Raw genomic sequence first — 17706 nt, 5'->3', positions numbered from 1 at the left:
AAAAAGGAAAGAGAGAGGAGAGAAGAAGGGGAGGGGAGGGAAGAGGAGACAATTTTTCCTAGAAGTGCTCCAGAAGCACCTCCAGATTATTAGCTGATGGACAGCTATATAAACTAACAAATGGCAAGTTCAGAATGATGACAAGTCATACACATTTGTGAACAGAATCATCATTGCCACCATCACACTATAATAATAATGGTCAGTCTTCGCGAGCGAAGATTTGGGAAAGGTCATTACCCTTCGAGCCTGCGCAGTGGATTTTTTAGGTGAGACACAGCGTGCGCTGAACTGAGCCCACCCTTTAATCCTGAGGTTCATCTGCCGGGGCCAAGCAAGCTTGGACAGTGGCAGTGAGGGTCTCAGGACGTAGGTTTGTTTAGAGTGACCTTCTCTTAGATGGATTGCCTCACAGGGCTAACGAGCTCCATCTGCCCGGGGGGCTGGGAATCGAACCCAGGTCGCAGCGGTGAGAGTCCTGCACCCTAACCACTAGACCACTAGAGGCCCCCCACAATCACACTACAAAGAAAAGAATCAAATAACCTACACCATCCTGAAAAAAAGCATAGTTTTGGCTAGTTTCTTCCAAGTGTGTTTAAAAGCATCTCATTTATGTCCATATATTAAGGGCCAGACTTGACAATGCTTAAATAAATCTGCCTGTGAGGAAACATACAGTTGTAGTATGCATTCCAAAATTAGAATATATCCATTCTCAAATCCTAAAGACCTATTTGTGAAGCGCAAAACTGCCATCATGGGCCAGTAGTCCATTCACAAATGTTTAGCTCTGAAAACAGTTACTAAAAGATGTTGGACTGGATTATGACAGATAACATATTTCTGAGATTTTCTATATTTTTCTGACTCTACAAAAATATGTTCTATGCCATCTATTGGAAATTTTGAAGAGTCTTAATTGTTTCCACACCTGTTCAAACCGCATTGATTCAAAATTTGATAACTGTTACTATTAAGGGTAACAAAGAATTTTTGAGGAAAAAAACTCCAAAAAAACATAACTTGAGAAAATATTTGTAATACCCTTTTCCTATATTATATGGTGCCATTTTCTCTGTCCTGGAATGTATACCTATATTCACTGTACCAGGTGTATATAGTTGGCTGCTACAATAGGTAGCCCAAATATTGAAATGTATCAGAGATTTATTGTCCTTCATAACTACTTAGAAGTAAAATTTTTTTGAGGAACACAATCATACCAGCAGAGGGGAGGACAGTAGTTATTTTCTATAAAAATTATTTTGGCCAGAGAACAGTTGGAAAAGGCAACCTGGTAATAGTACATGTCTGCAAAAACAAACTATCATCTTTAAAACTAAAAGTTTGTTTAAGAAAGGTAACAGATAATAGGGAGAATTCAGATTATTCCTCAAGCATATTCATATGCTAGACCATGAAATATATACATGATGGTAAACCAGCAGGTGTCACAACGACATGGTTTCCTAGGTTATACAGTGCAAAAAAAGTACATTCCAGTAATTGAAAACTTCATGTGAAGTAACCTCCTGTCCTACAGAGGCATTCACTAGGTGGGTCATGACAACTCCAATTCAAAAAGAAGGGTCACTGTGTAGTTAGTAACTTAAAAAGTTGTTTTGATAAACCTCCATAAGTGTTCACTGTAAATACAAAATCACTGCCCAGCAAGTCCCCCAGAATAAACATCTCTTTATTGCTATACAAATACCTGATGCACTTCATGAAGATATTTCCAAGAGTTCACAACGAACCCACTTGGATTGAATTAGTACAATTGTAACCAGTCTGTTGTCACCTCCCCACCCCAGTTACCAAAACCTAATGTCAGTTACACCCAACAGCTATAAATCCTTCAAAATCTCACCATCATTCCTCCTCCCACACCTGTTATTGAATTGTGTCTTATTAATTTCCAAACCCTTGTTGCTCATCAACACAACCATCACTTTTCTCTTTACCTTTCACTCTCCATACTTAATGACAAATGAAATGAAACCATCGCTTTAGGATGAGGACCAAGTACCTTGTAAAAGAGCTCCCTTTTGCCTGAACAACCAATTCAACATACGTAAGATTATAGCTTTGCATTTAAAAAAAACACAGAAAGTTATGCTATTAATCACTGTTACTCAGCAATTTCAACTAGACAAACCTCTTTTTCTGCAAGTCAAAGAAGATCACCACTTACGGGTATCTGCATACTGCAGGTTGGAAGAAGGAATAAAATAATTTAGCTCAGTTCTGCAGTCAAGCAACAAAAGTCGGAATAAGGTGCAGTCTCCAAATATTTTGAAAGATGCCTTATTGTCATAACTGAAGGGATTTCCTGCAGCTTAACTAAGAAGATCAATGAACGTGTTATAATATAAAAACAGAGTTTCTTTTCCAGAATATTCAAATGTGTTATTAAGACAATTTGACTCACAATTCTAACAATGGATGGTATATAAATCCCAGAGAGGCAGCAGAAGCATAATGACAGAGAACAATGACCCTATTCTGCTAAACTAAAAAGTCCATCTACTCAAGTTCATAGTCTATGACAATGGCTAGTAACAGTTCATTTAGAAAGAAAACATGAAAAGAGTTTGAAGAAATTACACTATATGAAAAGGAGAGAGAACACAAGACTACAGATGTACAGAATATACTTATTCCAGTATGTCCTCAGAGCAATCAGATGCTTATGAATTTTCTCAGCTGGAGGCTGAAACAGGATCATAGTATGTAACAGCTCTTGATGATGTATTTCTTCTTTGGAACGTGTCTAATCACTTTTTGAACCCATTTACATTTTTAACATCTCAAATATATTATGTTAATTTGTTCGTAATTTAGGCATGGGTTTTGTGAAAAAGGGCATCCTGTTGTTTCAAATCTGTAGTCAAGTCATTTTGCAGGGTGTCCTTCTGTTATGGAAAAGGTAAATCTGTCAACTGTCTTCATCATGACAGTCAAAATTATAAAATTGGTACAGCTTAGGTCTTTTACAGAATGAAAAATCCACCTCTATTTGGTAGCAGCATCATAAAATTCATAATAGTGTAAAGATAATAAGCAAGACTGGCCTTATAAAGAGTTAGCAATGCTACCAGAATTGGGGCTCTTTTTTGTGGCAGAATTGAACTAAATGCACTAGCCAGTGCAAGAAATTCAGACCTTGGCAACCTCCCTCCACCACAACAAATCCGTTACAAAAGAGCACAAGATCTACGAATAGTGAACGAGCATCCTCAAATGCCATATACTTAGTTCAGTAGATGTAAATGTCTTCATGGAATTGATAAAGAATGGAAACTGAACAATACTGTTGAGAAAATATTATTCTTTAACTAATTATTTGATTATTTTTTGCTTTTCAGTTCTGATGCTTAAAGTATAAATAAAATTTATACTTGTCATTGGCTCAACACCAACAGGCACTGGTTTTATAACCTATTATAATTTCCTGCCAAACCTCCTAACACCAGAGCTTGAAGTGTTCTACAGGGAAAAAAAAGGTCCATTCCCTTCAGACTCAGAGAAAATTACAATATACAATCTCCTCCTGTTCTGTAATTGATAGTCACACATTTTTGCTCAAATTGCCTAAATGATTAAACTAATTAAACATAATTAAACTCAGTGTCCTATTATCCAAGTATATTTGCCATTGATAAAGTCCAGTAAAGTGATTCCTCCAACCCTCATATGCTGCTAGTCAAACAGTTCATTGCCCCCCTCAGCTGTGCTGAGGGAACTGTTAGCCTGTCTCATATTGTATCCACAAAACTATCTCAATGTTAAAAAAATACTTCCTCTCTTGCTTGTTTTTTGAACTTGCAGAAATACAGATTAGAGATGTCTACACATCTGGTCATCTTTGCTGTTCTGTGTATCCTGAGGAGGTGACATTACCTGTATAGAGCATCTGAACTTCAAATTAATCGCAGATTTCTGCAAGGACTTAATGATAGTTCCTGTTCACTTATATTTGGCTGAGCTCTCTATCTGTTCCCAGACTCTAACGGCTGATTTTTCCATTATATTTCTATCATCGTTCCCCAAGCTGCCTTAACTAATTCAGGCTAGGCCTAAAGTAATGGAGGAATTAGGGCTTGAACATCACCAGTACCTGATTAAGTGTTTGCAACCTCATTATGGCTTGGATCTTGCCAATTTGCACTTTCCCAAAACAATATTTGGAATCAGATGCCCGGGACTATTCCAGGTGACAATTTGGATGCAACATCATATTCAGGAGGAAAGAAAAAGCAGTTTAACCTTGCACATGGGACATGCCATGCAGCTAGGCCTGGCATGGCAAGAGGCAAGGATCTGTCAAAAACCAATTTTATCTGACACTTTATGAGATTCTTTTGTGTCTCTATACATCTGGTTTTAATTTTCAGGATATCTGAAATGCTATCATCCTAGTATGCATCCATTTTTTCAGACAGCTTATGAAAATAAAAATCCCTCACAGACTACTAAAGTCCTCTGTAGTGAAAATTATCTAGGAATTCCCATGGTTTACTTCCCAGTTCTTAGCAACTTTAAGTAATCTATAGGAGGGCTTTTTCTCCAAACATGTATCTTTGAAGACCATTGAAAAAGGTTCATCTCAAAGTTGTCTGGGGGGTTTTTTTGTTGCTTTTTTTTATTGTCTGAAACTTGAGTGGACGCTTTGAACCAAATAATTTCCACCTACATGTTTAATAACATCTTCTACATACTTGACTACTATTTGTGACATGAATCTTCCATCAGCAAAAGCCTATGTCAGCTACACAGAGGTAACAGCGCTCATTTATGTGCAATATATGTATCTCTCCTATAACATATTTAAACAGGTATCGTCACCTGAAGCAATAAATTAGTGAATGTATAGAAGTAAACCAATGAGAATGAAGTCATGAGTAGGCCTTCCTCTTGCTGAAGTTGGAATGTAATTTAACATGCACTCATAGAACATGCAAAAAAAAAAAAGTTTACTATAGTCCAGTTGAAAGTTTACTGACAGGATTTATTTCACCATGCACAGTATGAAAAAGTAATTTTTGGACAAAGCTACCTCTTCAAAGCACTTGATCTACCAATGACCACAAGGACAAATAAAGGGAGTATCTATGACTCACCAGGAAAAGTACACTTTTTGAATCAGTTGCACTAAATCTGATCTGATAGACAAACACAGGACGACTAGTCTAAAATTCTATCTAATCATAGCTACTTTAAAGGATAAAGTAACTGAATTACCATCATTATTAGCTAAATCATCACAGGATAACACACTGAAAATTTTTAGTCTTCATTAAGCCCATACTATGCCTGTACATTACTGTTCTGTGTTTACAATCTGATTTCAAAGTCTTAAGACAACAGAGCAGTTTCAGAAGTAAAATTTCTGCTGAAAATCTTCACTAATAGCCAATATGAGGTTAAGACAAATATTAATTGTTTCTACCCCCAGAAACATAAAATCATCCATTTACAAAATATGGCATTATCATTTATACCCAACTAGCTATCTCCACAGTAAAGATGAATTTTCACTCATCCTCAGGGCTTCCTGTACTTCCTGTGAGATAAAAGAGATGGCAGAACTATTGCAGATATATTATATATGGATAAAGTATCAAGAACTTTACTGAACTGAGTTTTCACTACTTCCATACAGAATATCCATGAATAAATATGGCATATCCTTTCTTTGTGCACATGTAGTGTAACAGACTATTACACTGCATAACCACATACCTTCTTTTCCTCAACGATGCAAGTCTAATTTAATGGACAGAACAAACAAACCTGACATCTATAGTTATTTTACATTTTGTCATTTTATCCTTATTGGTCAATGTCTGATTACAGACCTTGTTTAGCCAACATTTCTCAACTTAATACTTCTGTACTTGGATTAAAAAGCTACTGTCCCATAAAAGTTAATGACTATTCCCTTGTTACTTATTGCTTTCTCAGCTTACAGGGAATGTTCCTACTCCATTTCAATGCAGGTAAAACAGGTTAGCTGACATTGCCATAAATAATTATTATTAAAAAGTGTTAGCTACGTGGGTATACAGTCTTCACCTATGTCATCGGAATGGAGCTCCTCCACCAATTAGTGAGATTTTTTTTTCTTTTGCTTGCTTGGTTTTCACTCTAAAACAAAGATCCAGGTACAGGAGAGAAATAATCTGAAAACAAAGAGCATCAAGGCCAGACAACATTAAGGAGTACTGTCTCACACAGGAGTAAAATGGTTTTGTTTTACATACAACACTAATGAACCCATTATTGTAACAGTATCACTCCTATACTGCCCATACTTTACAGAAGATATTGATAATCTGGAAAGGTTCAAAATGCAAACTGAAGAGAAACAATAAGAAAACTGGGAAACCTGTTCCTCAGTAAGACACTAAAAGAAGCTTCATATCCTAAATCCCAGAAAGATTGAGAAACGACAAAAATCAAAGTCAGTTTATTTTCTAATATAGCTAGAAATACTGGTCAGAAAATGATTCTGTGAAGCAAGGCTTACAAATAAGCAGTAGCATTTTTGAGTAGGCAGAAAAAACATAAACACTCCTAATTCAAGCCTAACAAAGACACAACAAACATCAGTTTAAGTACACGTTGAGAATAATTGCTCTATATATAATGTGATTAACACAATTAGTTCAAAAGGGAACTCAGAACAAGCCCTGAGTCTACTTCCTAAGGCCAAACATCTCGTCATTAAAGGATTACCCTCTGCAAATCTCTGACGATCTAAACAATTCTAAATATGCAGGAGAGCTCCAGAAAAATAGAAAAATCACCTCCTTCACCTAACCCACTCAAAGAAAAAAAAAAAGAAATCAGACAATAAATCTCACATTCTTCGGCAAATTAGAAGAAAACAATGTACCAAGTTAATTTTGGTACTTGTTTGGAGTTTGCCAGTGATAGCCGTTCAAATAATAAAGAATAAAATCAGTAACTGCTTCAACATCAAGACACATTGAACAGAAAACAGCATTACCACTCAGGACCTCAGTATTATCTACCAAGAGACCATTGCTCAATATTTCTGTACTATCAGTACATTAAATAATTCCTGATCTATCTGACCTATAGATCCTTTCCATTAGCCTTTTTATTTTTTTCTGTCCAAAGGAACACACTGACAACATAACAAGGAAAAATTTTTTCACTAACTCCTTCTTAATATTTTCACAGCCTAAACGAACCCACCTCTAAGCTGGCTCTCTTCTGATTAACTCAGAGAAAACAATTAAAAAAACCCATTGAAGTGGTCACACAGGAAAGAAACCATTTCATCTCAGACAATCATACCAACTGTTTCAGGAAATGATGCAGCAATAAAACAATTTTTAAAAACAATGCTAAATACAACAGTCTCCCCAGAAATCTTCTTCAAAATTTTTCTGTATCCGTGACAAATGTATGCCATTTTCATTATCTGGAGTATGTAGAGCTCCACCACAGCACTGGGAATTCCCTTCACTTCAACTAGCTTCCTCTGAAATACTGATACACTAATATAAACTTTCTAGACACATGAAAAATGGCAACCTGTTAACTATACCATACAAAAGTCTCTGAATTGGTTTTATCTCTGTGTAAGTGAGGACTTACCAAATACACAGAGAAACGGGATCCACCCAGTTCCCAGATATTATTGCAACTTTTCTGAGAAAAACATGTACAATAGAGGCAACTTTTATCAGTCTAGATGTTATCCCAGAATCTGGGTATGATACTGTCAGTATCATACCAGTTACCTTGGTTCAGACCCGCAAGACCACCTAGACCAACATCTTGTCTCTAACTGCCCATTAGTGACACTGAGGGAAGAGTAAGAACAGGGCAAGCAATTATTTCACTTGTACTGGAGAGAATGGAATTGGAGGATTCATCCTTTCTGTCTTATTTTGAGAAAAAAAAAATCCTAGAAAGGTATCAAAGTATGTAAATACTGGGGTTTGCTAATAAGAAGCATTAAGAACTACTACTTTGGTGTCAATGGTGCAAAGTCAGCAATGCCCAAATAATTCCCACAATCACTCTTGCTTTTTGGCATGTATTTGTTGCCTGCTTGGATGTCACAAACATAAGCACAGCAGGAATGCATCAGAATGAAACAGCATGTCTACACCATCAATGAAATATTAAGACAGCCTAATTATAAATCAAGGAGGTCATTAACATGCTGCCAAATCAGTTCCTCTTGCCTGGGTTGGGGATACGTCAGAATTGCAGCAAGCTGTGGAGTGATAGTCTCCAGATTCTGATATGCCTCATCTACAGTGCTACAACTCTTACTCTGCACTAGCAAACAGGTATCTCTGCTTAGTCAGTGTGGAAATGCACAGTCCTCAAAAACTAACAAATCAAGCCTAGGCTCCTTTTTTTTTTTCTTTTTAATTCTGTCAGTAAGATGACATACATTTAGCATACATATACTGACACATGTCCTGCCTTCATATATCTTTTCATATACTCCATCCCTGCTTATGGAAATGCATGTTATTCATCCTTTCTTATATTTAACAACTTTAGGCAAAGTGCAAACAATGTTCCTCTACACACCATCTTTTAAAAGCCAGAATTAAAAACATAATTAAAAGAGTAAATAATGGAATAAATACGATCTAATGTAGAAATTTGTACTTCAGTATTGCTTAACTATAAATATTTAAGTACAGACTTGCTCCCTAAATAGAGCCACATATCAATATCTCTCCAAAACTCACTATTTTGCCTCTCAAGAACGGTAGCAAACTTTAAAGTCCATTATGCTGATACCTTAAAACCTGGAACTGCAACACCAGAAAATAAACCATTTTCTGTACAGAACTTTTATTTTTTTATATATCAACAATGCAGCCTAGTACAATTTTTCTTTTAGTATTAGTCTGAAGGGACTAGTAAACAAATTCTCTCTTTATATATAGTCTCAAAGTCTGGGTATGACAAAGTCTCTTGCCACAGATCCTATTCCTCCAGTTCCTTCTCCAGTTAAGAAAAACGGACTAAAAAAAAAGCTTCTGTGTCTAAAGATCACAGAACGGATCAGTCTTAAATAAACCAGCTCAGTCACCAAAACCTTCAACTCAGCACATACTATAAAGTAAGAAAAAGAAACCTGCACAGAGCTCTATCCTTTCTATACTCAATTAGCTCACTAAAAGCTACTCTAGGGAAGTTACAGAGTTTTCAAATGATTGGAAGGAATATATTCAGAGATAACTGATTCCAGTCCTCTACCAAATGCACCACATCTAACTGTCATCTTTGTCCACTTCTAGGGCACATAGAAAGGAAGGGGGAAAAGGGTGAAAAGTGAATTTGCTGAGCTAAATATAGAACAGAATCAAGACTTAATCTGAATTCTGAATCGACAAACAGTTGCTTCAGAAGAAACACCATAAGAATGAGATACACCATGAGAAAATCATGAATTTAAATGACTAATGAAAAACTACCCTTTATAAAGCAGTCAGGCAGACTGCTCACAGTAATAGCATAAAACTATAAGTGAATTTATTGTGTAATGATAAATAAAAAACAAAAATTACTTTGAATGTTCACAAATGTCCTTTAACTGAAACAACCGAATACACTCATTTAATCATTTGCACCATATCAACATCATAGCTATCAAATAGCATTTATTTAGCACTAACTGGAACCCTGGATACAGGAAAGCATAGCAGGAAAAAACAGTCCAGAAAAATGAATATATGTGAAATTACTTAAAAAGCCATTTTATGTTTCTGTTTAAACAACTTATGTAAGGACATATCAGAAAATGCTAAATATTTTTGTCACATTACATAATACATTCTCTTGAATGTACAGCAGGTTACAGCAGAGTATTACTTTATGAAGTCCATAAAAGATAATATTAATAGTAGAATGGCAATACCTTAGGCTTATCCTAAGAAAATTAATCTTAATGTTTTTCAAAGCCTAGGAAAAACGATATCTCATTGAGGGCTTATACAACCCAAATAAAAATTACAGCAATATCATAATAATGTCATATTAAGCAAGCAATTTCTAATTTCTTCACTTTTTTCTTTTTTTTTTCAGATCAATTATGAAATTTCAGCTTCCTGGAAATGCAGTAAGTCCACTGCACTTAATAGACAGTAACTTCTGAACATAATCTGTGTTGTACCCTGTACTGAATGTACTATTTTCTCTTTAATTCTTCTTTTAAATTGTATTTATGAATTACCTAACAACAGCATTTGTATGGTAGCAAAGCACCTTAAGTTCCCACTATACATAGCTTTCCTGTTTTGGGCAAGTATTGCTGGAAGAAAATAATGTATAAAGCTGTTAATGTGTCCATATACAGCATTAATTAAGCACATGATCATGCACTTTGATGAACATGAGGGTCTTGGGAAGCAATAATTATGTTAAGTGATAGGCAGCTTTCAAATTCTGTACAGTTTCCTTTTTCTTCCTATAAAAAAAGGTCTTTAAAAAGATTAGGAAAGATATCTATGAAATTCAGTATCAGCAGTGTAAAAGATGCACATCTGACTTATAATCTATGTGCTTAGTCTCAGTGTTGTGGCAGTGAAGCTTCAAATAACATAATTAAGATTGGAATTCATAAATATTTTTCTGAGAAATTTGTTGGGAGATGAGGATCTATCCAGCAGCAGAGCCTAAAGCTTCCAAAATATGGCTCTTGCTACAATCATCTGCTACTTTTGCTTGAATGGTGTGGAAGGGGACAATGGAAGAAGTCTTGTGAGTTCTATGAGTATTATATCTAGGCATCTGGAAAAGTTCTTCTGGAAGATTAATTCAGACATTATCTGGATAGAAAAAAAATTAAAACTCAAGTGTTTGTTTATTACAAATAGAATCGTTTGGAAATGCTGTGTGCAACAATACAAGGCCTGGGTGTGTTTTGAGCACGTATTTTATCGGTAAATAATAGTCAGAGTTCAAAAAGTTGCAGTGAATACCCAAATATCAGGCAGCATTCCTTCCCATTGGCACCCTTGCAGGTTTTCTCCAATATACCATGAAAAAGAAAAATAAAAAGAGGGTAAAGAAAAATGTATCTTATAATCCCAGGTAGATCACCATCACTACCAAACTGTCGTGAGCAACTTTCAATATAACATTTACTGTGATAGATACAAGATGTCATACACAACTCATTATGTTTTGGGATATAGCTACACCTTAAACAGTATGGTATTTACTGATTTCCTTCCTTTTTAATATTTTAGGTTAAAAAAAAGATCCATCTAAAGTAACTAATTCAGTGAATCTCTGTCACGGATAAATTTTGGTTCACTTAAGTCCAAATCGGACATTTCAGTTCATGCTCATGCTAATGAAATTCAGATAAACTACCCTGGCTGCAGGCCCATTGACTTCTGGCTGAAGAGTACACACAGCTGGATGTCTGTAAATCAGGCAGGACACAATTTCTGCATATAGGTTAATGACTGTTCTGCGTCACCAATGTGTAAGAGTACAGACACTAAGCCAGAGACCTCAAAAAAGCATTTTGCCTGCCTGGCAACTTTCTAATAAAAACAAAGCTTACTTTTTTGTCTGTATCACATTACATGATGTGAACATTCATAGAGTAGACTACATTAAAGCAAGAGGATAGAGGGAAAATTATACCCCTACTGATGTAAAGTTACTGAGGCTACTTAGTCATTTTAAGTCACCACACATCCATGCTGATACCAAAAGATTCAGTTCCATCCTCTCCTCCTCATTTCTCAATGCCACCATAACTCAGGTAGTAGAATTTGTACATACATAACATAAACTGAGTAAATCATCTAACAAATTGCTTTTCTAAAAATGTTGCATTCTGTAAAATTAGGCTGTTTTCTTATCAGAGAGATTTTATATGGCTATAGACTTTATCTTTCTAGAAGAAAACCACAGAGAAGGTTCATCAGTATCTGTTTCATTCTATAAACAAAATGCATTCAAATTATTCTTTTTGACTTGGCAAGTGTAGTTTTAAATCTGGTTCTGCTTATTTTTAACTAAAATCCAACACTAAGGAAGTCACATCTGCATAACTGCCCGTAATGTAACAAATACGGCCACCTTAAAGATCACTGTCAGCAAAAGGGAAGTGGCAGGAAGGCAGAAAGATTTGTTTGATGATATCAGATATGAAGCTGAATGATAATGATAGCACAACTATTGCTTGACAGTTTTAATACGAGTTTAAGGAGAATTAGCCATAATATATGAGTTTTAAAGTCTAAGAAAAAAACCAGGCAAATCACACTGTTGCAGCTATTCATGTTCAAACTTCGCTGAGACAATGGTCAGCAGTTACTTTGGTTTTGCAGTTGGTTCAAAAAGTTTCATCAGGATTTCCACAAAAATGTATCTTCGGTTCACACAATTCTCTCCTCCTCCCCAAAAATTGGAAACCTTGAGCAACAAAGGAACTAATAAATTCCACTTAGCAATATAAGAATATTGAAGATGAAAATCATCCGAAGCATTCATTCAGTTTTAGCACCCAGATCCTTGACTCAGACTATAAACATACACAAATGATTTCTTATGGCAATTTCAAGTGTCTTAGAGTAAAATCATCATTTTTAAATGAACATAGTTCTTAAAAATAAACAATATGAATTTCTGGTAACACTAAAACATTTTTTTTAATCTTCTGTTTACAAAAAGCATTGTCACAACTTATTCCCTTGATTCATAACATTGATTTTCTGATTGCCTTTGTGGACTATAACAATAAGCATCCTGCAGTGCTGCAGTTTGTAAACTACAAAGATACAGTAAACTGATGGTCTATTGCTATATACTTCTTCCACTAGGTAATCTCTTTACATCAACAATAATTTACTGCTACCTTAATATCAGATATAGTCATCACCATCAGAAATCTGGCTCAGTATGATTCTGTCCCTTGCCCACATCCTAGCCCCTCTTTTTAAAGTGAGAAGCATCACCAGAACTTAAACCTCAAGCACCTTAGAAGTCAGCCACAAAGTAATTCACATTCAAAGCAAAATCAGGGTTTCTTCCCTCACCTTGGTAATTTCCTCTTTTGCATTTTACCTAGTACATTTCAAATCATTGTTAGCAATGCAAGAATTTTATGTTTGTACACAATCTCACAAAATTTAAGGTGATTACAAAATTTACAGATGTTGTCAATACAAGCCGACTCATAAAAATGTCTTCTGGGTCTGTTTAGTGAGGTCTTTTATCTAAAGCAACCCAACAGAAACACCTCTAGAATTCAACACACTGGTTTATAACCTCTGTGTGAATATTCCTATCTAAAATTGACTTAATATATGTTGCAAGTAGTAATCTTTGAGATGGTATATCCAGTAATTTACTGAGGCTTACATCCTGCACATCCTGCATAATTTTATCAATTTATAAACTTATCAATTTTAGATCCAAGAAGTCCAAGTTATGTTCTCAAAACAGACATTGCAGATTGACAGAACAGTATTTGCAACTTAAAATGGGTAAACTAAACTTCCAAAATGAATACCAAAATAATTCAAAATAGAAATACCAAAAGGCTGAAAATATAAAAAAGGGGGTTTTTTTACCTTTAAAAAAATTGTAGAACCTAAATATAAAAATTATAACAGTCAAGTTTTACCAAAACTAGGTTTCCTTTCTAAATCTAAAAATAACTGAGTTGTTCAAAACTAACTATTAATTGCAAATGAAAAGGACTTACCTTCTTGTCTGTTATTTTTCCTTTTTAGCCATTTTTCCACAGTTTCCGCACTTACACTTTCTGACACAAACTCATCCAGTACCTGGGGGTGAAGAGAAAGATACGCCTTCACTTTTTCATCTGTTAAACCTGAAAGAGAGAATATTAATTGATTACATTATGAACTCCCTCACAAGAAAAAATACCTAGAGACGAGCAAGAATCAATATTCTTTTTTTTAACACACTGATTGAACACATGACTATTTAAATTGTCTCCTCCTAGAGAGAGAAATACCCAGTAAGAAAAAAATGAGCTGTCATTTAGAAAATAGTGGAAGCAAAGCATATCCATACAAGATACAATGTAAAAAACGTGCCCTAGAGGGGTACAGGTAAACAGTACCTGGCAGAAATAGCCAGGTAGGAATTTATGACTATGACTGTGACTATAAAAGTACTTATTTCCACCATATGTAAGATGATTTATCGATAAAGAATGTGGTTAGAAGGAGATAGAAGAAAGTGAACTGGTATGTCTTGTAAAGCATCAAATGCAGTATTCTCACTGCGAATGGCAGCAAAATCAACACAAACTGTTATGCAACACCAAAATCATACACAATTTTCAAGTACTGGAATTACTTCAGTTAACTTTAAATGTATAAACTACTTTCACAGGTATGCTTCCATTACTTTAGCAATTTAGTTATCGAAATAAAAATAATTGCAGATAAAAGGCCTTTACAATATCTGTAACAAAAAGATAACTCCAGCAAACATTTTGGAAAAAGAAGCAAAATGCAGAATTTCGGATCCCTGACATAAATAAAAAAAACTTCACAATTCCCCCAAACAAAATGACCAGCAGCAAGGAGGTGAACCCAGTAGTGCTGAGGCTTTCCAAAGAGGGAGGCAGAAAAGAATAGCACCTGTCCAAGGGGCCTGGCTCCCATAGAGAGAATAGGCACCCCAAGCACAAAAGCCTTAATGAGATCTGAAGGGAAGAGGAGCAACAACAAGTGTAACGACTTTAAATATGCTGTCTTCTCTTGTGTTGGGTGTATCTAAGTGTAATAGCAAATTCTCCACAGAAAGCAGCCAAGGTTCAGCAAAAAAACGTTGTTCAGGTTGTTCAGGTCAAACAACACTGACCTCTTTTGGAAAGTACTCATGCTATAAAATAAGATAGATTTTCCTATTTTATGCTTTGTGCAGTATCAGAACGTGATGAAAACAGCTGTAGTACAATTTCAATGCCAGTCAATGATGGTAATCTTTAAGATATCTTACAGACGTTTACAATGAAAGCCTTTAGGAAGCAATACCAGAAAACAAACTACTATGCCACTCCCCCTACACCAACTGCCAGCCCCCACCAGCTCATATCTGGTTTAAAGTACCCCTTCTCTTAATCCACAGAGGTGGCAGTTCCTGTTGGATATCATAGCCTCAAATAACAACATTGACATTTGCAGGCAAGAGTCACCAGATCTGGATTACTTGAATAAGCTAACTGAGCATCCTGATTTTCATTAATAGAGAAGAAAAGGTTCTTCCTAAATCAATAAGACCTGTAGGTGATCAGCAAGTTAAGTGAAAACAAGTAAAACCCCATTATGATTGTTTGGCCTTACGTGATAGCTTGTAAATTTAGGTCATAGTGCATCTATAAAGAAGTATATGTGCTAAATGAATAAGTAGATTTTTGAGCCAATACAGGTATCGCCCTGCATCCTGAAAAATCAGACTCATTAATATAATTTTGCAATTTGCTCAACTAAGAAAAATGTAATACCTTGGAAAAGTAAGTATTTCTAATTTCATAGTAATAAAATTTGAAAAAGAAATGTTTTTTAAGAATTGTTCATAACAACTACAATGTTTTAAAAATTTAGCAGATTTAACCATCAAAAAGTCATTAAAACTTATCTGCCTTTAAAGTTCCAAATGAAAAATAACCAATACAGGGTTGTCACAAAATGCCTGCTACTTCCAAATTGTCTTTAGACTGCAAACAAACACTTTTTGTTTCTAGTAAGAAACTAGAAGTTGAAAAGATTGTAAAATTAGCAACTGAAATTCTACAAGAGTTGGTTTGTGTTTTCAGTGAAAATAAACTTAACTTTCTTTCTTGATTCAAACCTTTATAAGTTTTTGCTTTTGTAATATACACATCAAAATTCAATAAAATGTAAATTTGAGATAAGACTTCAGTCTATATGTCTCAAGTTTAATTTCCAGATATCATGCAACTTCAGCAACCTAAAGGTAAAAACTCTGCCTTAACCTTATATGGAAAAGTGATTCATGAAGCTGATATAAGAAATCCTACAACAGTCTTTAAATTACCCATCTTTATTTCACCAAAGGCATCTGTGCAGATGTGCTTTTTCAATGCCAGATTTGCAGATGGGAGCAAGCAGAACAGGATTTACAACTATATTTGCAGAGTTTAAAAAGAGTAACTTAAACCTATTTTCTACATAGATTAAAGGTGACTTATCAGTCAGCTCCCAACTGTTAGCCTGCTGCATTGAAAAACACCCACTACAATCATACACACAAACTCCACAACCAAAACTAGCAGGAAAACATTGTAACTTCACAAAATGTAACATTAATAGAAAGCAGTCTTTCAGAAGAAATTTAAATGTTTTGTGTTATATGTACACTAAGGCTTTTATGTACACTAAGTGTTGTAAAGATGCTTGAATGTTAAATTGTTTTACAGCTGCGCAGAAACAATTATTTTATGGCGGATATAATGCCTTCTACATTATAAGATGTACATTAGAATACGATTATTACTTAACATCATGTATAGGTTCAAAGATCAACATGCTCTCTTGAGTATTCACGTGCTCCTGAATAATTATGGTACATGTATTTTATTTTTCCTGAATATTATCAACCTTTCTACTGAAGTGCTGCAATTCTTTAATTCTTAGCAATGAAAAAATAACTATTTGAGAATTCAGAGGCAATGATTAATAACATTTAAATAAAGAGGACCATAACACACTAAATTTAGGAACCAAAAGTTTATCATACCATTCAGGTGTCATTTACAGAATTACAAACAAAAATAACATGAGCCAGTGCTGGTTATTCCGTTACTGTATTGGTCTTAAGCATTTGAGGCAGCAAACTTTTCTACATGCATTCATATTAGAAATATTCCTCCACTCCTCCTTCTTCCCTCACTACTACTTTCCATCATCTCCAGTAATGCCAGGACTTCTCTCATTCTTGTTCATCAGTTCTTGTATAGAGCATCAAGTGTATATATCAAGGGTGTCTAACAAAGGAAAAGACAGAAGGGCACACATTCATAACTGCATTGGTCTATATGCTAAAATCACATTTCAGGGCTGATATCTTTCTGACACAGTTTGCTATTTGTCAAGTTTTATGTACGTGTTAATTATTTGTTTTTAATTTGTCATTAAATAATGAAAATGAAGATAAAAATATCATGCAAAAGTATACACATGTATCAAGATAAGCTCTTCTTTTTCATTTCCCTCTGAACAAAAAGCGGGCAAAGAAACAGCTCCAGCTGCCTGACACTTGTGCCAGCTCAGCAGCTCCTCATTTTGTGACCAGCACAACCATTTAGGTTGTGTAAATCTCAATTTGAAATATGTTCTCTTTGGCCATACCATCTGCTTTTAAAAGTTTATTCATGTGCATTGAAAACTTTAATCAAGGTGGGTTTGATTTCATTTTTACGTTTCTGGGCTACTCCTGTTTGAACAGTAAATGGAAATACAACCTTTCAATAAATGCTGGGTTTTATGCAAGTGGTTCACCTTATTGTGTTTTTTTGTGTATCTCATTTATTACAGGGTAGGATGATGTAAAGCTGGCAAAGCTCAGTGCAAAGCAGAGAGTAGAAGATGGCCTGTCCTCCCAACACCACCCAAGAGGCAATTCCTTCATCAGAAGAAGGCCTGGGACAATCATCCTGGGATGTTAGGAGCGAGA

General features: G+C 35.2%; 1 protein-coding gene across 1 annotated transcript in view; it reads right to left on the bottom strand.

Annotated features, from left to right (window-relative positions):
- Window positions 1-17706, bottom strand: part of PDE10A (phosphodiesterase 10A) — a 174384-nt gene that overhangs the window by 86004 nt on the left and 70674 nt on the right. Inside the window, 1 exon segment of the mRNA XM_017813754.1 lies at window positions 13739-13867. Coding sequence (XP_017669243.1) covers window positions 13739-13867 — 129 coding nt within the window.

The sequence above is a fragment of the Lepidothrix coronata genome, unplaced genomic scaffold (genome assembly GCF_001604755.1).
Source record: "Lepidothrix coronata isolate B3197 unplaced genomic scaffold, Lepidothrix_coronata-1.0 Scaffold42, whole genome shotgun sequence".
Classification (NCBI taxonomy): Eukaryota; Metazoa; Chordata; class Aves; order Passeriformes; family Pipridae; genus Lepidothrix; species Lepidothrix coronata.
The sequence above is the reverse complement of the archived record's forward strand: the minus strand, read 5'-3'. Positions and strand labels throughout refer to the sequence as shown.